Source organism: Dryobates pubescens, chromosome Z (assembly GCF_014839835.1).
Source record: "Dryobates pubescens isolate bDryPub1 chromosome Z, bDryPub1.pri, whole genome shotgun sequence".
Classification (NCBI taxonomy): domain Eukaryota; kingdom Metazoa; phylum Chordata; class Aves; order Piciformes; family Picidae; genus Dryobates; species Dryobates pubescens.
The window spans coordinates 28,789,565-28,809,351 of record NC_071657.1 but is presented as its reverse complement, the minus strand read 5'-3'; the positions used below and the strand labels follow the sequence as shown (position 1 = coordinate 28,809,351).

Below are 19,787 nucleotides of genomic sequence, written 5' to 3'. Positions count from 1 at the left end.
AAATATAAAAACAACTGAAGAACAAACTCAGCTGATACTGCAACAGCATCAGGTTAATGTGAGGTTAAAAAAAATACTCATCTTTTTAGTACGATGATGATGACTGCTCCCAGCAAGCCCAGAGGAAAGGCCTTGAAGCAGGCATGCAAATGGCATTTCTCGGAGATGACTGGAGAGAGATAACATTAACTGAAGGGTACAATGGTGTCCAGCTGTTGCTCAGAGAGGCTCAGATGGCTCAGCAGAGCTATCATCTCTGTAGCACAAGTGAGAAGCAAAACCAGGCTTTTGCACAGTAGTACTGGGAGCATTACTGCTGTTGGGCTAGTCCAGTAACATAAAGCAATGCTTGAGAATGAAGTTCTGCTTTCTGATGTGCAAATTACCATGGAAAAGCAAATCTTTACGTAACTGCAGTTTCTGAATGCCTTTAAGTAATGTAACAAATTCCTGTCCTTCATCTGGCAGCTGTGAGCAGCAGGAATCAGGCCCTTAATTTGTGTAGAAAATAGGCACTGTGTTTTACTCACAGTAATGGGCAAATGCAGTTTATCTCCCAAGCACTGTGAGAACATCTGAATTTTTTTTAATGCACTAGCATATTTAACTGGCACAAAATGACAGCCTGACAGCAAAGTTTCTGTAGTAAGTTTTTAAGCATGTTGTGCCTATAGAAAAAATACTCACTTTGGTGTTTATATGTGCCTAAACTCAGTATACTTGTGATATTCTAGATGAGTCAGATTCCTTTTTGGATGCTTCCTCATCATTTCTTGTAATTAATGTGACCTAATTGTGGCCTTCCAGTATCTGAAGGGGGCCTACAAGAAGGCTGGGGAGGGACTTCTCAGAATATCAGGTAGTGATAGGACTAGGGGGGAATGGAATGAAGCTGGAAGTGGGGAGATTCAGGCTGGATGTGAGGAAGAAGTTCTTCACCATGAGAGTGGTGAAGCCCTGGAATGGGTTGTCCAGGGAGGTGGTTGAGGCCCCATCCCTGGAGGTGTTTAAGACCAGGCTGGATGAGGCTCTGGCCAGCCTGATCTAGTGTGGGGCGTCCCTGCCTATGGCAGGGGGGTTGGAACTAGATGATCCTTGTGGTCCCTTCCAACCCTGACTGATTCTATGATACTATGATACTAACATGTTTTGTTTTGTTGGGCTTTATTTGACTCCTAGTCCAGGCATCAGAGATAGAGGCCAAGAACAGAAATGCCCAGTCTTGTTGATACTATGATTCTATGCACTTTAGGTGTCTGTTGAAACCTTTGCCTGTTATGAAAGACATCACCCTGACTCAAGGAATATAGGAATTTAGTACAAAGGTAGACTTTTTTATAGTTTTAAAAGACTACAAAATACTAGATATTAAGAATGAGTGTTCTGGAATAAGGTTTGCAATGAAATTAGTTTTTGTGCTCAGTATGTTTGTTTATGGCAAGTGGTAGTGTACTGAGGGTTCTTTGCTCAGAGGGAGAATGCCAGTGAGTTACCAATAAAATATTTAACCACTCTTAGGTAGTTCATCTACAGCTACTTCTGACTCTTAAATCATGCATTCAGAAAGACAGACCCATGAAGGCGTGGAAATTTCCCCCTCTTCAGGCACAAACGCTGAGACAACAATGCAGTGCAACCTAATCCATAACACACAGCTTACTGCATTTGTGCACCAAACTTGCAGCACCTACAAGACTACATCACCACCTGCCATCACCTGCCTGCAGTGTGGGGCCCTCGGGGTGACCCAGTCCTGAAAGATGTGGGGTTTCCAGATACTTGCAGTCCAGTTTTCGCATGGAAAGAATCAATCCAAAACTAATAAAGCCTTTGGCACATAGCAGCACAGTAACTTAGCTGCTTGTTCATTCTTGTAAAGGTGGCATGGTTCCCTCCCACATGCAGGGGAGCCTCCACCTGCAAACGCGAACAAAAGAGTTAAATTTCCTGTAACAAAATGAGCAGTTCTCAAGACTTCTATCAGCTAGGGAGATAAACAGTCTGCTTGTAGTATTCTGCAGGGTACATTACCATTACCTAGCTGTACAGAAATTTTTTTGGCTTATCTTTATAATAGCCTTTCTCGTAGTGCTCCTTATGCTTTTAGGCTTCTTATGCTTGAAGTCCTACTTGTTTCCTCAAGGTGCCCACTTGCACAGACTGTTTCTGGCTAGATCTGTTGTTTCCAGGCTAAACCTTTATCCTTCCCCCTAATATGGAAGGAGTGGGCAATAGGGTACAGCTAATTCCCTCCCCTAAAGGAGAAAGCACAGAGCCAGCAGCAGCTGCCAACACCTTCCAGCAAAGCTGAAGCAGAAGGCAAAGTAGAAGAATGGTAGTCAGTGAAATGGCATGCTTTACTCTGTAGCAGATGTGTGACTAGGACAGCATCTCCTTTGAGGGGGCAAGAGAGTTGCCCAAGTTACCCCCCGTTACAGTCTGCCTTCACTTGAAGTAACCAAGTAACCAAGTAACCCATGGAGGAAGTAGATGGTGATCATTGTCCAACTACACAGAAACAGATTTAGCTTAATTAATTTTTACAGTTAATATGTATGTCCAGAAAAGAATCAGTGAGATCTTAAACAGCTGCTGGCCTAATGAGGCAAGTGGGAGACTGTCCAGCCTACTGCTGGACAGTATTCTAACCAGGATTCTAATGCTATCCAAAGTAAAACTACCCCTGTGTTCAGAAAGGACCAAGGTCTGAGTTGGGAGATGGAAGAAAGAAGAAAACAAAACCAACTAACCAACAAAATTTCATTTGGAGAGGGCTGACTATGAAACAGAAGCAGAATGAAACTGGAGTAGGTCAAGGACACAGCTACGTGAATGCCCATACTTGTCATAGCCAGGTGTAGTGTGTAAACATAGGCTAGCCTTGGAGTCGTGGTTTTCACTGTGGAACAAGAGATTTAATGGTGTAACATTCTGACTACACTCAAGAACAAACAGCAAATGAGACAGTTGCACTGGATTTTAGTGCATTGACAATCAAGTCTGGTTACAGGGCTCGGTAAAACACAGTTTTCAGGAATTATTTAAGTAAGTCACAGTAAGTTTGAAATTTTATTTACTGTAGTTAGAATCTATGACTTACTCCTCTCAGGAAATTAATATGGAAACACTCATCTTGGGAGACTCTTAAGTAAAATGAACAGCAGTTAGTTTTTTCTGCTGAGCTTTCAATAGGGCCTATTAAAAGCCTAAGTAATTAAATTGCACTTTGTATGGTTCACTGCCAGAGCTTTTTACATGATTCAGAAGGGTTTTAAACTGACACTAATGCTTGTAACAGGAGTCTCCTGTTCTCTCATGTCTGACAAGTTACAGTGACAGTAGCTACCTGAAGACACCTTTGGTTTCCTTCTTAATCTAGAGCTTCACTCTATATTAGCAATAGAAGGCCATACAGGGCCAAGACTGGCCCTGTATTTACCATTTTTAGGTTGTTTGGTGTTAGAAGTTTATCTTCTGTGCACTTTCTCTACTACGATACCTGATGGATCATAAAGTTGATGTGAGGGAAATCAAGTTTTTGTTCATATTAATACTTCTAAGACAGGAACAGCTATAGCAAGCAAAACCAAAAACAACTGCTGTGCTCAACAGCTTAAAAAAAAGGCAGGGAAAAGAGTGTTTTATAAGAACAGAAGTGTGGTGATACTTGCAGATGTGTAGTCTGTCTTACTATTTAGCTTTCACAATACTGGCTACGAACAGGCTTACAAGGTATTTAATTTCTGGGTGCCTTATCTGGCTCTGGGCTCTTTGCCTTCCACAATGGAAAAGGCAAGCGGCAGGCTGGTTTCCTTTGCCGGCCTTTGAAAAACGCGTGAACTGAAGCGCAACGCTTTTATGAACAGGAGCTCTTGATAACAGCGTTGGTGAGCGTAGCTGCCTTATGAGGCACTGTGGGATCTCAGCACGTTTTTGGGCACTCTCCCAATTCTTGCTGCATTTGAAAGACATTGCTGAGCAGCAGGTATTGACACAACATGCCTGGGAAGGGGGAGGTCTGAAAATGTACTGAAGTAAAGAGCAGCTCTCTGGACCGAAGTCACCGTTGAGGCAGCGCTTACTTCAGATTCTCAGCACAACATAAATAAAAGAATTACCACATTTATTTTTTTCTTGTTACTATCCATTAGCTAATGACTTTCAGCTGCTTCTCTCCTAGTGGAAGAGCAGGAATGGGGTCACTTTTTCCAAAGTTTGTAAATTAACACTGAACCACTGTGTAATGGAAAGACTACACATACTCGAAAGAAGTGTTTATTTTTACAGAGTATTTGATGTAAAACAATAGCTTACAAAGGAAACATGTTCATGAATTTTTCTGTCCAAATTCTTACTCTTAGAAAGGAACAATTAAGATATTTTCTGGTCAGTGGAGCTGGAAGCTCCTTGGAAAGAAGACCTACACTTGAGATACCACTATACAAAAGGAGCAGGACAAGGGTATGGAAAACACATTCAGAAAATGGACGGTCTGATTTCCAGCAAAAGTTAACCTAAAAAAAAGAGTGTGTGAGAATTTTGATCTTTGTGTTTCCTTCAGTCACATGCCACCACCAGCGCTGTCACCTTTACAAGCTGTTACCACTCTCAGTTAAACACCCCAGCCCCACACTAGTTTCTGCTAATTTTGTGCTGGCTTTTTAATTTGGCATAGAAGTTACAACTACACTTTTAAGCACTTTATTGAACTTTAGAGATTACTAACCTCTGTTAAATTACTGGAGTACGTAAAACCATTCAAATCAAGAATCCTTAGCCTCCGCAAACTGTATTGCCAAAGAGCAAGGATAAAGCCCAAATTTATTGTATTAAAGAACTACCTAAAGCCACAGCCATGTGCGTGTGTAGTTTGTTTTATGTGCACGAATTCTTGATTACAATGAGCCTCTGGAAGACATAAATACCGACAGGTAAACGTTTCTGTTAGCTGATTGTTTTAGAAGTCACACAATCCTTCCTTTGATGTCTTGGGTCAATGAAATCCTAGTACCATCGGGGCTTAGTAGGAGATATATTAAAAGAGTTTCTCTGTGATCTTTCCTGCAACAAAAACAGCAGCAGAGGTTATTACGCTGTCATGATAAAGGAGAACCTGTGCATTCTTGATTGGCCCCGCCTTCTAAAGGAGTTATTTTTTAGGTTACCAGTAGAGCGTAACTGGTTATGGAGTTAACAATGACTCCTTTGGATTTCTAGATCTACTACCAGGTCTGGAGAAGACACTGAAGATCTACAGTGCAAGCACGTTCTCTTGGTTCTTAGCAGGCTACTCGGAGAGTAACACTGGAGGTCAGTTTACGGAGCGGTAAAGCGTGACGTGCCGCACACCCACCTACCTTCTTGTCTTAAGCCAACAGTCCTCTTAAAGAGGTTTTCCAACTTAGGCTATTTAGTGTTTGACATGAGGACATCATGATGTCTGCTACTTCACTTTGTGAGAGAAAACAGCAACTACTTCTTAAAGGCACTCAGAAAGGTAGGCCTTTTTTTTTTTTTTTTTTTGCTCTAGGGCTCGACTCCTGTTCCTGCTGAACTGAGCCAGTGTATAAAATCAGAACTGATATCAGCTCAGTAGGCACCGGAGGACGGGTCCATCCACAGCCTGGAACAACAGCAGCCGCCCTAAGTGGCAGTTCCAGTCGGAAACAACCATTTCCTGCAAATGACACACAGTGCTAGGCTACAGCTGCAGAGAGATCACGACAGCATCCGTTAAAGAGAAGAATATGAAACAAAGCTTTATAGGCAGTTCTGGTTTAAAGTCACATTTATTTCCTCTGACCTTTGGAAAAGCAGGGTAACCAAATTACTGTTGGCATTGTCTTATGTTTACAGTCAAACCAAGAATTTAAGGAGAGCTGATTACGCTCAACTAAACCTAAGGGTCTTTGGTTGTCCCCAGCTTCTCTCTGCCTCCTGTCCTTGATACACTGCACCTCACTTGTGAACTCACTGTACATCTGCCCATTCAGCAGCAAGATATCTCAGCCACAACAGGGCAGGCTGACATTAAGTCTCTCTCCCCTTCTCTTCAGGTGCAGAACTTAGCCACTGTGAACAAAGAAGGAAACAATCACTGTTCACCAATCAGCTAAGCTCTGCACCTCTCCAGAGAGGTGTCCGGGTAGGTATAGTTAATTATCAGACGAGGTTCTTCTGTGATGCATCTGCTGTTTTCCTCTTTTTGGATTTTGTTTGTTTGTTTAATGGACTGAGGACTCCATGCTGTGAGGGATGGGGTAGTTATGGTGACTTTCATACTAGCAGCTGCGGTCATGGCTATGTGGTAATCCCTGGCAATGTGATTTTAATCTTAAATCACAAATCATCATGCCAGGAACCCAAACAGCCACAACACTAAAAGAAATCTGTGCGGTCACACACAGTGTTGTTCTCATAATGTTATCTTTAAAGTTCTAGCTCACCAGGTACTTTTAACCTGTCTGAGAAGTTGAAGGTTCACTTCTAGACAACTGCTAACACATACACACCATGGCAATTTCCAGTGCTAGACACTTACCAGCAGAAGCTTGGAGACATTTTTATTTTTATTTTATTATTGAAGGAACTACAGGAATACAGTAGTACCAGAACAGTATCAGTACTCTAGTACCAGGACAAAAATGCATCTCCATGTTTCAGGCCTTCTGGCACTTGAATGCATCTGCAAGATTAAAAATGGTTGAATGTAGCTCAGATTCCTGCAGGTCCTTGAAAACTGGGAGCCCATAAGCAAGCCTTACCTGTTTTAGAAGGTGTCCCTTCTAACCCGTAACTGATATTCCTCACACTTAACAGTCTGATCCACCTAAGTTCTCCCAACAGGCACAATTCTTGTCTTTACAGAGAACAATGTGGATGTTCATAAACAAACCTGCTTTCACAATATTTCACTATTATTTGCTGTATTTCCTACAAATAAACACCATAAATTCAAGTGGAACTCACTATGAAGTACTGCTATGTGCAGAGGCTTGAACAGGGGTAAATTAAGATTTCTCATCAATACCAGTTAGAAAATGTTGATTTTGCTGTTATTATATATGCCTGAATTTTGATACCACAAATCAACTGTGAAGTTCTGTGAAAAAGCAATCCGTCTGTCAGATGAGTGATAAAGCAAAAATCTCAAGGACACTGTACAGGAAGAAATCCTTTTCCCTATCCTAACTGGCTATGTGTTAAACATGCCGGTACAGACACTCTCAGTTTACCTCCAGCTACTCAAATAGACTGAGAAATGGAGCCTATCTTTGTAAATTACCAGTTTATAGCCTGCAGCCATCTTTATTTCCTAACTATTTCTTGCAATCCTCTTTTTTTTCTGGTGATCCCTCCACACTATTTTCAGAAACAAGCCAGATTATGTATGATATTAAGCAGCTGCTTCATGTTAAGGCTTCTCTTCTTACCTCATAATGAGTCTCCAAAGGCCTCACAACACTTAAGAAAAAAAAGATCTCAATTATCAGCTTGTTCTCATGATTCAGAGTTGCTTCAAGTGCACAGCTTCTCCCTTTGACGGTTAGCTCAGATTCTTTTCCGAGACTATGCTATCAACATGTAGCCTTCATTAAACAGAAACGGACCTTGCACAACTGCAATTTATGTAAGCTGAGTTAAGAATAAATAATGGGAAACCACAGGTGGTGCCTGGCCCTCTCTTGCCATTCAGATTTGCCTCTTGCACGGTCCATCACATTACAAAGTTTACAACAAAACCATGCTCCAGGCTCTCCAGCTAGTGCCTACATGTATCTTAACTCACTGCACCAGTGTCTGGGGTTAAAAAAGCAAAGGAAAAGAAAACTGACAAGAAAAGGAAAATAAGAAAAAGAGAAAAAATGGGAAAGGAAAGGAAGAGGAAAGAAAAATAAAAGAGAAAAGAAAGGGAAAAGAAAAATCCAAAAATAAAGAAAAAAAAATTGGAAAAATAGAAGGAAAAAAAAGGGGAAAGAGAGGAGAAAAAGATATTTAACAAGGATTCTTAAGCTAAGCAGAGACAGGATGTATAGTATGCTGGCTGAAGTTTACTACATTGAGAGCTCTGTGTATTTTTTCAGTGTGAGGCAAAACCAGGAGGGGTTAATCTAAAAGGAATAATCACCTTTTCAGAATAACATCTCTGCCACCACTTTGGCTGAGGACACATCCATATGTTCCCGTGCTGCAGCAAAGCACTTGTGTGCAAGTTCTTGTTGTCTCGCGTCTTCATTCACCATTAATTCACCATAGAGATACACACCCATTGCCTAAAAGAGGAACATCACACACAGGCATCCATCACCCAAAACACAAAGTTAGCTGTTTTTCATTCCATTGACCTTCTAATGTTCGTTTAATTAGAAGCAAATCAAAGCAAAACAGACATTTCAAAACACAAAAGATCTGTGTAACATCTGTAAAACACTCCGTAACATCTACCTTGCCCCTCAAAAGTAGTTTTCTCTGGATCTCTTCAGCCTAAGGACAGCTGTCTATGGGTAAAAACAGTACGAATTCAAGAGATCTAAGTTATGTTGTGACAAGAGAATGCCATCTCGCTCCCATTTTTTGTTCCTTTTCATGTTGAAATCTGGTTTCTTTTATCAACTACATGAAGTATTTCCAAATGCTCCTCAAGAAAACAGATTGTCTTTCCTTCCATAGGATGCACATTTTCTTTCCATTTGGGATGTTTTACACGCACAAAGAGGAATAAAGAGGACATCAGCTGCTCTTGTCCACTCTGAACTCTGTAACTGGACATCACCCGACTGTGGTCAGGTCTGTGCTTCAGACTTTGTACATCTGGCTGAACAAGCACAAATTCCAGTTTGGTGAGAAGGCAGGCTCTCCCTAGCTACTCGTTCAGGACATAGCAGCTATCGAGAAAGATGACGGGGCAGATAGCAAAGCACTGGCTAACTTAACAGGAAAGACACTGTGGGTTGCCAATTTTTTATTGTGATAGATTTATTTATTTTTTTGCCTATTTTTTTTTGCCTGCAGGAATTCAGTAGACATTAAGCTGCGTTCGCTGAAATAGGACTATACATATGACGAACCATTAGCAGCCTGGCACACCGACTTTTACAGTTTCACTTACGGTTTAGACAGTTGCAAGAGAGGAAAAAGTTAGCACTGAAAACACACACACACTTGTAATACCATGCCTCACCATTTCTAGCATTGGGCTGGTAAAAATAATAAAAAATCACAACAACCCCCAAACATTCTATGAGAGACTGAAATGAAAAGTCCCAGAGTGGCAGCAACCTGCTAGGCTCCTTGCTAAGTTCTTAGGCATGCTAGCCACAGCAGGCACACACATGGCCTTGGAGTTGTGGTGCAGTCACTTTCATGAAGAATTGGAAATTGCTGGCATGTTGCTACAAGGAGAAATTACCTCCTCAAACTAGTGCCAGTAGTTCTGCCCAAGCCTAAACACTAACAGGCAGTAAACACACTGGGGTTTTTTCAGACCTCAAAAGGATTTAAATAGCCATATTTGCAGGTTTCCCAGACTTTACAGCCCAGTATTTCATGTTCAGTAAGGAAAGTGCTCTGATCTGAGTTGTAATCAATCCAGAAGCTGGTTGCGCCATAAACTGTGTGCTGGAATAAATAAAATTTAATATATTGAAGATTATATTAAAAAAAAAAAAAGAAAGTTTGCAGAAATTCTCTCCCTGCACTGCAGAAAATCTTAAGTCTTTATTTGACACAACATCTGTTCCAAACATAATGCAATGCAGTATGTTTGTTTTTATGAACTCACCCCTCCACCACCCAAGTGTCTGCTGGTGGTTACCTCTCTTTTCATAGGGTTAATACAAGCACAATGTATGCTCCTTATTATCATAATTAGTACTTTTTTCCCCCCAGTAAAGAGCTTGCCAGGAAGTCTGGGGCCTGTTTATTGGCTCAGCTATAAATAGAAAGCAACGTTCAGAACAAGAGAATGCAGTAATTTTATTGTGCTGTTTTGACAAAATGTGTTTGCCTGAAAGCACAAAACCCTCAGTGGCTCCAAATGGCTTTGGTCGTTTCAACATAAAAGCTAAGGCATGAATATCTTGCCTAGACTTTGACGTATCTTGCAACATCTTCTGTTTTGTTAAAGTGCACAAGAGTCATCCTAATCAGGGTATGTCTTGATTTTATGGAGTTCACATTGAATAAAAACAGATTTTAAATGAAAGAACAAAGCAGAGATACAGTTAGAATTTTAATTTCAAAATGGCCTAACTAAAAAGCCACAGTAAAGACAATCATGTGCAGCCAGCCTTTTAGGACCATGAAAATCATCTGGTAGCATTTCCCTAATCATGGAGAGGCCTGCGTTCTCTAGGTGTATTCCACTGTGCTATTTTCTTAGCGTAATTCCTAACCTCTGGCTCACATAAAATAGGAGAGGAGGAAATATGCCCTATTTCCCCACTTAGCAGAAGATTAGTGGGTGCAGGTGTTTTAAGGGGAAGAAGAGGCAAGAACTGAATGCACATTCAAATTTTTGACAAACTGCAGCAAGAAAATACATTGAAATTAGTCTTTTAGTATTATATTAGTTCAGTGTCAAAAAGCTGATTGTGTGAAAAAGGCTAACTAAATACAACTGACCTGATCTTCTCTGAGAAATTTCTCAACATCTCCATACCCAGGCACATACTTGTGTTTAACAACAAGCTCACACCACCGATGACGAACCTTTGGGAAGAGAAGACATTTTAAATTGAAAAATTAAAAGACAGCAAAAAGAAGCTATATTGTATCTCTGTGAGTGCTGACACGCCTCAGTTGGGGTTTTTCTGCAGTCGTTGGGTTGGGTGTTTTGAAGGGTTGGGTTTTTATGTCCCTTGCAGCCAGGCAGATGCAGATCACAGTATCACCAAGGTTGGAAGAGACCTCAAAGATCATTGAGTCCAACCTGTCACCACACACCTCATGACTAGACCATGGCACCAAGTGCCATGTCCAATCCCCTGTTGAACGCCTCCGGGGATGGTGACTCCACCACCTCCCTGGGCAGCACATTCCAATGACGAACGACTCGCTCAGTGAAGAACTTTCTCCTCACCTCGAGCCTAAACTTCCCCTGGCGCAGCTTGAGACTGTGTCCCCTTGTTCTGGTGCTGGTTGCCTGGCAGAAGAGACCAACCCCTTCCTGGCTACAACCACCCTTCAGGTAGTTGTTGTAGACAGCAAATCCAGATCAATACCAGTTGGTAAGCTGGGCAGAGATGCAGCGCCCTGCATGCATAAACTCAGGCTTCAGAAACCCAGGACACCCAAAGACAAACTCCTGGTTTCATGTTAGTAAATTAACACAGATCTGCAGCAGCTTCACTTCTACTGTCTCTTTTTTTCCTTTCCTTTAAGTTAGTCTAGAGGTTATTTCTTGTAAACTTTTTTTTTTTGGGGGGGGAAGGAGATTAGCACTGCAAATACCTGGACAAGCCACAAGATTTAACATCATTTCCCCTATCTAAGTGTATAATCTAAATTATCTGTATCAATATTAAATTTATGTCAAAAGGTAAGAATTAGCTCTAAATTGATGATTCTGTGATTGTGTAGAACAGGGAGCTCCAGTTAAGTGAAATACAGTTGTGCCACCTTATCTGCCAGTAACAGATTTTAAGCACTTTGTGAAGCATTTGAAATCGGCCGCCGCTGGGCGGTTCTACCACACGCACACTGGCGAAAACGGTTTCTCACGTGCAGGAGGGAAAAGTGTGGCCACTTCCAAGCAAACCACAATTGAAAAATATTTCTAAGTAGTGTGAACATGAATTACATGGGGGTGGGAGGGTTTGTTGTCTTTAAATTTCTGACTAAGTTCTCAGCTACTTCTGTGGCACAAAAATCACCTTACTCCCCTTGCATGGCTTCCTCCGTTGTAGGTACTGATCAGTCTAATGTTTTAGATTCCATTAGAGACTCAATACTGATATTAAAGGATAAGTCAAGTGCAGTAAACCCCTCCCATCCTCCAAATCCTTCTGTTTCAGCCGTTGTTCTTACCGTCTTTCAAAATACAAGGCACTCGACAACAATCACCCTTCCACAACAAGAACAGAATGTTAGCACTCCTAGCGTTTTCCAATGCTGAGCCCAAATTGTGCTCACAGCAGTTAATGGAACATTATTTTTTTCCCTGAATGGTAGATGTACTGATAACAGCCAGAGCAGATGCCAGAAGTAGGGTGGGGGTGGGGAGAGAGTCACACTGGAGTATGCTGTTGCTTTTGGAAAGTAAGAAATGTGGAAATGCTTTTCTTGCCGTCTTGGTCCTTACCAACTTTATATCACAGGAAAAAATATCACAGCCTTATGGAACCAGATGTGATAAATGCTCATAGGTCCTGGAAAGGTCCTTTTTGGGTACCCAGTATTTCTTTTCAGCTGACCTCGTATATGAAATAATTTGAACACCACTTATGAATGAAATAAACCACTAAAGAGTTTTGTGGCCAACGGAAGTTTGCACTTGCAGCATGTAAGATACTGAACAATCAGAGCGCAATGCATGGCAAGGAGTGAAAGCTGCCTCTTAAAGCTTTTTGCTGAACAAAGTAACAGCTGCTAAGACTCCTGCGAGTGGAACCAGAGCTAAATTTACAAAGTAAATAGTTTTCCAAGATCCAGCTCACTTTGCTGTAGATGCCCAAATCCATAATGTAGACCTTCAAAAGTCTTACCAGCTGCTGCTTCTCCTGGAAACACTAAACATTTTACTGGTAAAGCTTCCCAGGCAACACAGCTTTGTTACAGGGCATTTCTCACAACATGGAGTAGCTCCATGCCTGGGCTAAATCTTCAGGGCTCAAAAATCAGGCATACACCTCTCTTATCTGTAGGGTGAGTTAACTAGCAGGACACAAACACATTTACAAGGCTGTATCTCTTCACCTGTCACAATGTATTCTGCACCTTCTGAATTTATTTATTTTTTTAAATGAAATACATTCCTTATTGTATCAGAGCAAGTATGAGAAACATAAGGAGGAGAAAGGGACTCTGGTCCTTTCACGTTATTTTTGCTCTTCCGTGCCTCATGGTCCAGCAGTTACACCACTTACCCAGGAGGGAAGTTTGTATATCTGCTCAAGATCTTGTCAAACCTTGCTTTCAGTGATGATTTTTCCAACAGTGAATGATAAAGTCATCTGAGATAGGGCTCTCTTTGCAGCTACTGGTAGATCTGGTTTCATGGGGTTTTTTGTTTGGTCTTTTTTTTCCCCAGTATCACAGTATCACTAAGGTTGGAAGAGACCTCAAAGATCATCGAGTCCAACCTGTCACCACACACCTCATGACTAGACCATGGCACCAAGTGCCACGTCCAATCTCCTCTTGAACACCTCCAGGGACGGTGACTTCACCACCTCCCTGGGCAGCGCATTCCAATGACGAATGACTCGCTCAGTGAAGAACTTTCTTCCCACCTTGAGTCTAAACCTCCCCTGGCACAGCTTGAGACTGTGTCCCCTTGTTCTGGTGATGGTTGCCTGGGAGAAGAGACCAACCCCTTCCTGGCTACAGCCACCTTTCAGGTAGTTGTAGAGGGCAATGAGGTCACCCCTGAGCCTCCTCTTCTCCAGGCTAAACAATCCCAGCTCCCTCAGCATCTCCTCATAGGGCTTATGCTCAAGGCCTCTCCCCAGCCTTGTTGCCCTTCTCTGGACACGTTCAAGTGTCTCAATGTCCTTCTTAAAAGGAGGGGCCCAGAACTGGACACAGGACTCAAGGTATGGCCTAACCAATGCAGAGTACAGGGGCACAATGACCTCCCTGATCCTGCTGGCCACACTATTCCTAATGCAGGCCAGGATGCCATTGGCCTTCTTGGCCACCTGGGCACACTGCTGGCTCATGTTTAGGCGGGTGTCAATCAGCACCCCCAGGTCCCTCTCTGTTTGGCAGCTCTCCAGCCACTCTGACCCCAGCCTGTAGCTCTGCATGGGGTTGCTGTGGCCAAAGTGCAGCACCCAGCACTTGGACTTGTTGAATGTCTTCCCCTTGGACTCCACCCATCTGTCCAGTCGGTTGAGGTCCCTCTGCAGAGCCCTTCTGCCCTCTAACTGCCCCTCTACAGTTATTAAAATATCCTAAATGGAGGATGACACAAGACTTTAGGGCTTAAATTTCTGTGTATTTTCTGTAAGAAGAGCAGCACAAGAGCCAGCTCATCCCCAAGATGCCTCTCTTGGTGCGACCATAATACCTGCATGGAGAACAGAGCATAAGTTCACCCTGTGAAGGTGTTCATGTTGCCCTCCTTCCTCGCATACTAATGTAATTTGTATTTATATTTGTGTCACAGCGTGATCAGCTGAATCCCAATGGCTTTGGAAAACATGGAACAATTAAGCTATGCCTGTCCCTTTAATTGTTCCTTCCTCCACAGGGTTCCTGTGCTTAGCAATCAACATCCTTTCAATTAGTTTAAAAACATTTATTTGTTGAGTGAGATCTGGGACAGCACAAACTTTTCTTCCCGTCATCTGCTTTTCTCCCTTTCTTTCCCAGGGCACACTGTGGCAAATTTCCAGATGTGAAATGCTGGCATTTTGCCGTTTGGGGCCAGGAAAGCAAGTCTGTTATCCTCAGATTACAGATCTGCCCCCTGTTCTCCACAAGCCCCAAATACCTTTGTGGCACAGCAAAACGCAGAACCAGTTGCTGCTGAAGCACCCAATACCAGCCTTTTGAGTGGCCCCACTGGCTCCCCCATGTCCTGTATGGGATCCCAGTAACCAGAGCACAGAAACCAAGCCTGGCTTTGAGCGCAAGAGAGGAAAGGGGTGAGCTGCACAATGTTGACACCAAAATCTTCAGTGCCACTTGGGTGGAACATGCATACCAGTTAGTCTCCTGTCCTTCATGGCCATGCAGCACAGACTGTAGGTAGCCACGTAACTATAAAGGTGGCCATGCACTACAAAGAAGTAGTAATTCTTCTAGTATAATCCATGCCCTAGGCTGATACCACAAACAAGAGAGTATTATTCACTTAACAGAAGAACGGAAAAACAAATCCAGCTCCAATGCTGAGCAGGAAAACGAAAACAGGCGCCACAGCTTTACAGTATAATGAGTGAGTCATCTGAGCAGGCACTTTAAAGACACCAGTCTCAAAAGGAAATTGTGAAAAACAAGTCACTTGTGGTAGGCCTGAGCTAACCATATTGCATCCTGGGCACACTCTTCTTAGCTTTTCTGTTCCTCCCAGGAGCAAACCCAAGGATTCATTACTGTATTCCTCTAGGCTTTTCTGCATGGCTCAGAGATGCACACCATATGTCATTTTGGCTACTTACACCATAAACAATATAAACTAAACCTGAAGAGTCATTTACAGCAATCCTTCATGTTACTGCTGGCAGAAAGCACATACAACTTTGTCTGGATCTGAGGCACCACCTGTAAATGCCCACCCACACATGCTCTTACTGCTTTGGCAGCTGCAGGAACCCCTGTGCCAAACCTGGAAATTATTTTCTCAGCTTCCAATCCTGTGCTGTCCTTCTGAGCCCACAGCTGATGGCTGATACTCCCGAGGATAAGAGGTGGCTGTTAGGGGGTAATGGAGCCTCAAGTTCCTCATGGATGTATCCCCATAGCCTGGAAGTTGTTCTTTCTTCTTGCTCTGTTTTTGCAGATGGTGTGAATGTCTCCACTACCAGCTTTTTAAGCTAAATTAAGATTGTTACTCAGAGGTTTGTGAGACACAAATCAAATTAGTGTGTACTTCTGAGGCAGAAGTTCAGTGGCAGGAAGATTCTGAAATACTCACTGTCTCAGGTACAACATGTGGCAACCAGTTCTAACATTTTCATAAATAGCAAGCACAACAACATCTAAATATTGTCTTGTACTGTGATGAAATGTCTCAAGGGATGCTACTGTCAAGATAGCAAAGACTCCCAAATTTAGGGCCCTTATCTTACACAAACAACTCCAGTGGTCTCACATGATCTTTTAATTTAAGAAAAATATACTGTATTGCACAATATTATTTGCAACTCAAACTCTTCCTGTATTTTGACAGCGCAATGGAAGATGTTGAGAAACCAAAATGATACGTAGTCTGTTTTCAGGGAATGCAAGCTGTTGCATGAAATTGTTTCACTGAAATAAATACTTTTATAAAATGTACTGATAATCCTCCTCTAAGACAGTTCTGTGTTCCAGTAACTCAGGGCAAGACCTGTTAGAAAAAGTGCTTGTAGCTGACTGACTAAACACCTCTAAGACACCACATATATGCCTTGACTTTCAAAAGAAAAGCTCAAAGTGACACCCCTGAGAACCTACTCTGAACACAAACTAAAGTGCTGATAATATTTTTATTTCTGACCCAGGTGATACAAGACTTTGCCTCATCTGCATTTTCGCTCCCTGACCCATAAACACGATCAGACAAGCCTCAAACAAACATCCTCACAGAATGTTTTGTATGCTATATTGCAATGTTTTAGCTTGCTAACGTTCTCAATAGCATGTATGCAAGCAGAAAGTAAATATTTTACTTCTGAGCTCTGCAAAAAAGATTTGGAAATCAAGTAATTCAAACCATGCCTTTAAGAGAGAGAAAAGAAAACAAACCTCAGTTTACTAAGCCTTTAGTCTCAGTAGAATGGGAGACTAGCTTCAGGGAAAAGGAGTACATTTTGCTAATAGCTGGATTTAATTTAAAAGGCACCATGAGACAACAAATCTACATCACTGAATAAAAGTAACACACAGAGAGATCTAAAATAATTTCAGTAATCTGAAATACAGTAGAAGTTTTTCAGCCAAATGGAGCTTTTATTAAAGGCAGGAGGCATATGTGACTGTTATAAAACACAGGTTTGAAATCTGTATTGAAAAAAAAATAAAGTATCTGAAGAACTGGAATCTGAAATGTTAATTAAAGAGTCTCAAAGGCCAGGCTCTAGTCTCATCTGTAGAGGGGGGAAAAAAACAACCCAAAAACAAACACACCAAAAACAAACCAGAAAGAAGCCTTTGCAATACTCAAACTATAGATTAGTTTTAATTAACAAGAAGGAAGCTGGTATCTCCAGGGCACTGGAACACTGTTCTGTTCCACCTGAAAGCATTTATCTCCAGTCTCCTCCTACCTACACATAAATTGGGTTCAAGTAATAGGCCATTTTCCTAGGTAATTAAGGAACAATATTGCATGTTACAGGGCAGTATTTGCACTACACCCCAGGTTTTAAAATGTAAGAACTACAGTAGAAGAACTAAGAGTTTTACAGTGCACTTAATGACTTTTCTTTTCCTCCTCTTAGATGAAACAGCTACTCTTTAATACACTGGAAATGGTGCATCAGTAACTTTTCATTCTCCACAGACTGAATTTCAAACGGGCATTGCTGCATTTCATGCCACAGAATACACATGCTTCAGCATACAGCTTGGGTTTCATGAATATTGACACAAGATGATGAGGGGTGCAGAAGCAGCCATGTGTGTTACAACTGTGCTGAACAGAGTATCAGTTTGGCAATTTGAAAACATACTCTCAATAGCCAAAAACCTACTGGATACTAGCAGAATGGATTAATCGTTTGGACAAGGATTCTGTAATTGTGATTATTGTGTATGACAAAGGTTAGTCAGCAGGCTGAGCAAAGAAGCTGTCCGATAGCTTAAACTGGCTTGCATTTTGGACCAAACACTCCTGGACTCTTTATAGCCTATGCTAACTCTCAGGTCTCATAGCACTCTTTCTTCATGGCCAAAGAAACCATGAGCCAGACACAGTGTCACATAAGCACGCATTTTTGATGGCAACCTTCTTTCCTGAGACCCTCACAGTGCCAAGGTTCAATTACAGTTTCTTACAGTGCAATGCACTTTCTTAGTATTAAGCACCTCATTTCCCAAAGATGCAGTCAAAATTGAAAAAAACAAACAAACAAACAAAAAAACCCAAAAAACAACCCCAAAAAACCCCAAAGGTTTTTAGTAGCCTTACTCACACTGCACTGTACTTTGAGTATTGGGAAGAACTGCTAATACAATGGACCCAAGGCTGATGCAGTTAATTGAGCTCAGCATTGGACATCACTGATTGTGCAGCCAGGTCCATGCCAGTTCCTGCCACCTTGTACAACCTCCTATTGCACTGTGCATCCCGCAGTGCAAGTATCTTAGCCCACAGACAGCACAGCAAAATGCAGCACAATCATTCAGGATAATAATGGGCTGGCTAATCATAATAAATGTTGTCAGGAGCTATTTCTCATTTTGAGGCAAATTACACAGAGGTTTGAATACTTTAAAAGCTGGAATATGAACTGGTCATGACAAAGAAACTTAAAATCTAATTTTAGCAGAATACTAGACTTAAGATTTTTGGTAATATTAGTAGCAATATCCTACTTCCTTAATTAATTTCATTCCTCCTATTTTTTCACTTCTGCATAGATCAAGCAAATACACACTGCGAGGGGTGCTGTGACAGCTCTTGGATTAGCAAGAGAACACAGTCTCAAGCTGTGCCAGGGGAGGTTTAGGCTGGACGTTAGGAAGAAATTCTTCACATAAAGAGTGATTGGCCATTGGAATGGGCTGCCCAGGGAGGTGGTGGAGTCACCATCACTGGAGGCGTTTAAGAAGAGAGTGCATGGGGTGCTTGGTGCCATAGTTTAGTTGATTAGATAGTGCTGGATGATAGGTTGGACTCGATGATCTCAAAGGTCTTTTCCAACCTGGTTAATTCTATTCTATTCTACTACACCCATTTCTATGTAATACAATCGAACCTTAGTGTTAGAAAGTTGCTGTAGTACTGCAGCCTTCCTTAAGAGCAGATCCCTCTTCTCCAGTTCCCCTACATTGTAAACAACTCCACTTCCACCTCCAAATAAAACCTGCCTGCTTCTCCACAGCCAGCATGGAGGCTTTCTCCTATATCAGCATGCATATGCCCAGGCATCGCCAATCACCAAGCAGAGCAGAGGGGGCACCTCTGCTGCTCTCCACGATCAGAAAGTCATAGCAACCAAAGGGTAGCATTTCATAACAAGATTAATTTCTGGCAATGAAGCACACAGTGAGGAGTTGTTTGGAAAAGACAAAATGCCTGTTTTTCACCACCCCAGCTTCAGAAAGCTTCTACTTAGAAACCAGACACCTTACTCCCCATGCTGGACCTATTTATAATCATTGACATCACATTGGTAAAAAAGTTTTCCAGAATTCAAAAAAACCAAGAGACTAGGAAGCCATGCCTAAGCTTCCTTCAAAAGTGGCAAAGGCACTGCAATTACTGTTTTTTAACACCAACATCACAAATTATTCAAATACAACCCATCACCACTGTCTCTCCCAGCTGTCTCCAGATTGAGTTTGCCTAGAATTTTAACCCTTACAGTGTTTGCATGTGCATTTCAACACAACCTCCTTATACATACATATAAAAGCATGCTGGGTCTATAAAACCAAACACTGTAGTGGGGAAAAGCATATAAACACTCGGATATCTGAAGGAGAAATCCAACTCTGAGAAGTCTAATATCAAGCACACCAATCATCCCTTACCTATTTTTATTATATTGTAACTCCTGATCAGCAAAACAAAAAGTTGCTGCTACTACCAAGGAAACAGTAAGCTATCCCCTTTGCTTAAGGAGCAAATAAGCTCCTCCTCCAAATAAGCCCCTCTCTCCATCTCTCTACTTCTGTTCTACCCTCTCATAACTAGGGCCCCCCAAAAACACCCCTTAGTTATATTTCCGGTCTCCTGCAGTGACTGTGGCCTC

The 19,787-nt window shown here is 41.9% G+C and overlaps 1 protein-coding gene across 1 annotated transcript in view; it reads right to left on the bottom strand.

The window, feature by feature from the left end:
- Positions 1-4,794: 4,794 nt before the first annotated feature.
- The window catches only part of AOPEP (aminopeptidase O (putative)), a 165,760-nt gene continuing 150,767 nt past the window's right edge, over positions 4,795-19,787 (bottom strand). Inside the window, exons 14-16 of the mRNA XM_054178269.1 lie at positions 10,624-10,710; positions 8,129-8,273; positions 4,795-5,061 (exon numbers count right to left, since the gene is read on the bottom strand). Of these exons, the coding sequence (XP_054034244.1) occupies positions 8,133-8,273; positions 10,624-10,710 (228 nt within the window). The 3' untranslated portion in view covers positions 4,795-5,061; positions 8,129-8,132. The remainder of the gene's footprint in view (positions 5,062-8,128; positions 8,274-10,623; positions 10,711-19,787) is intronic.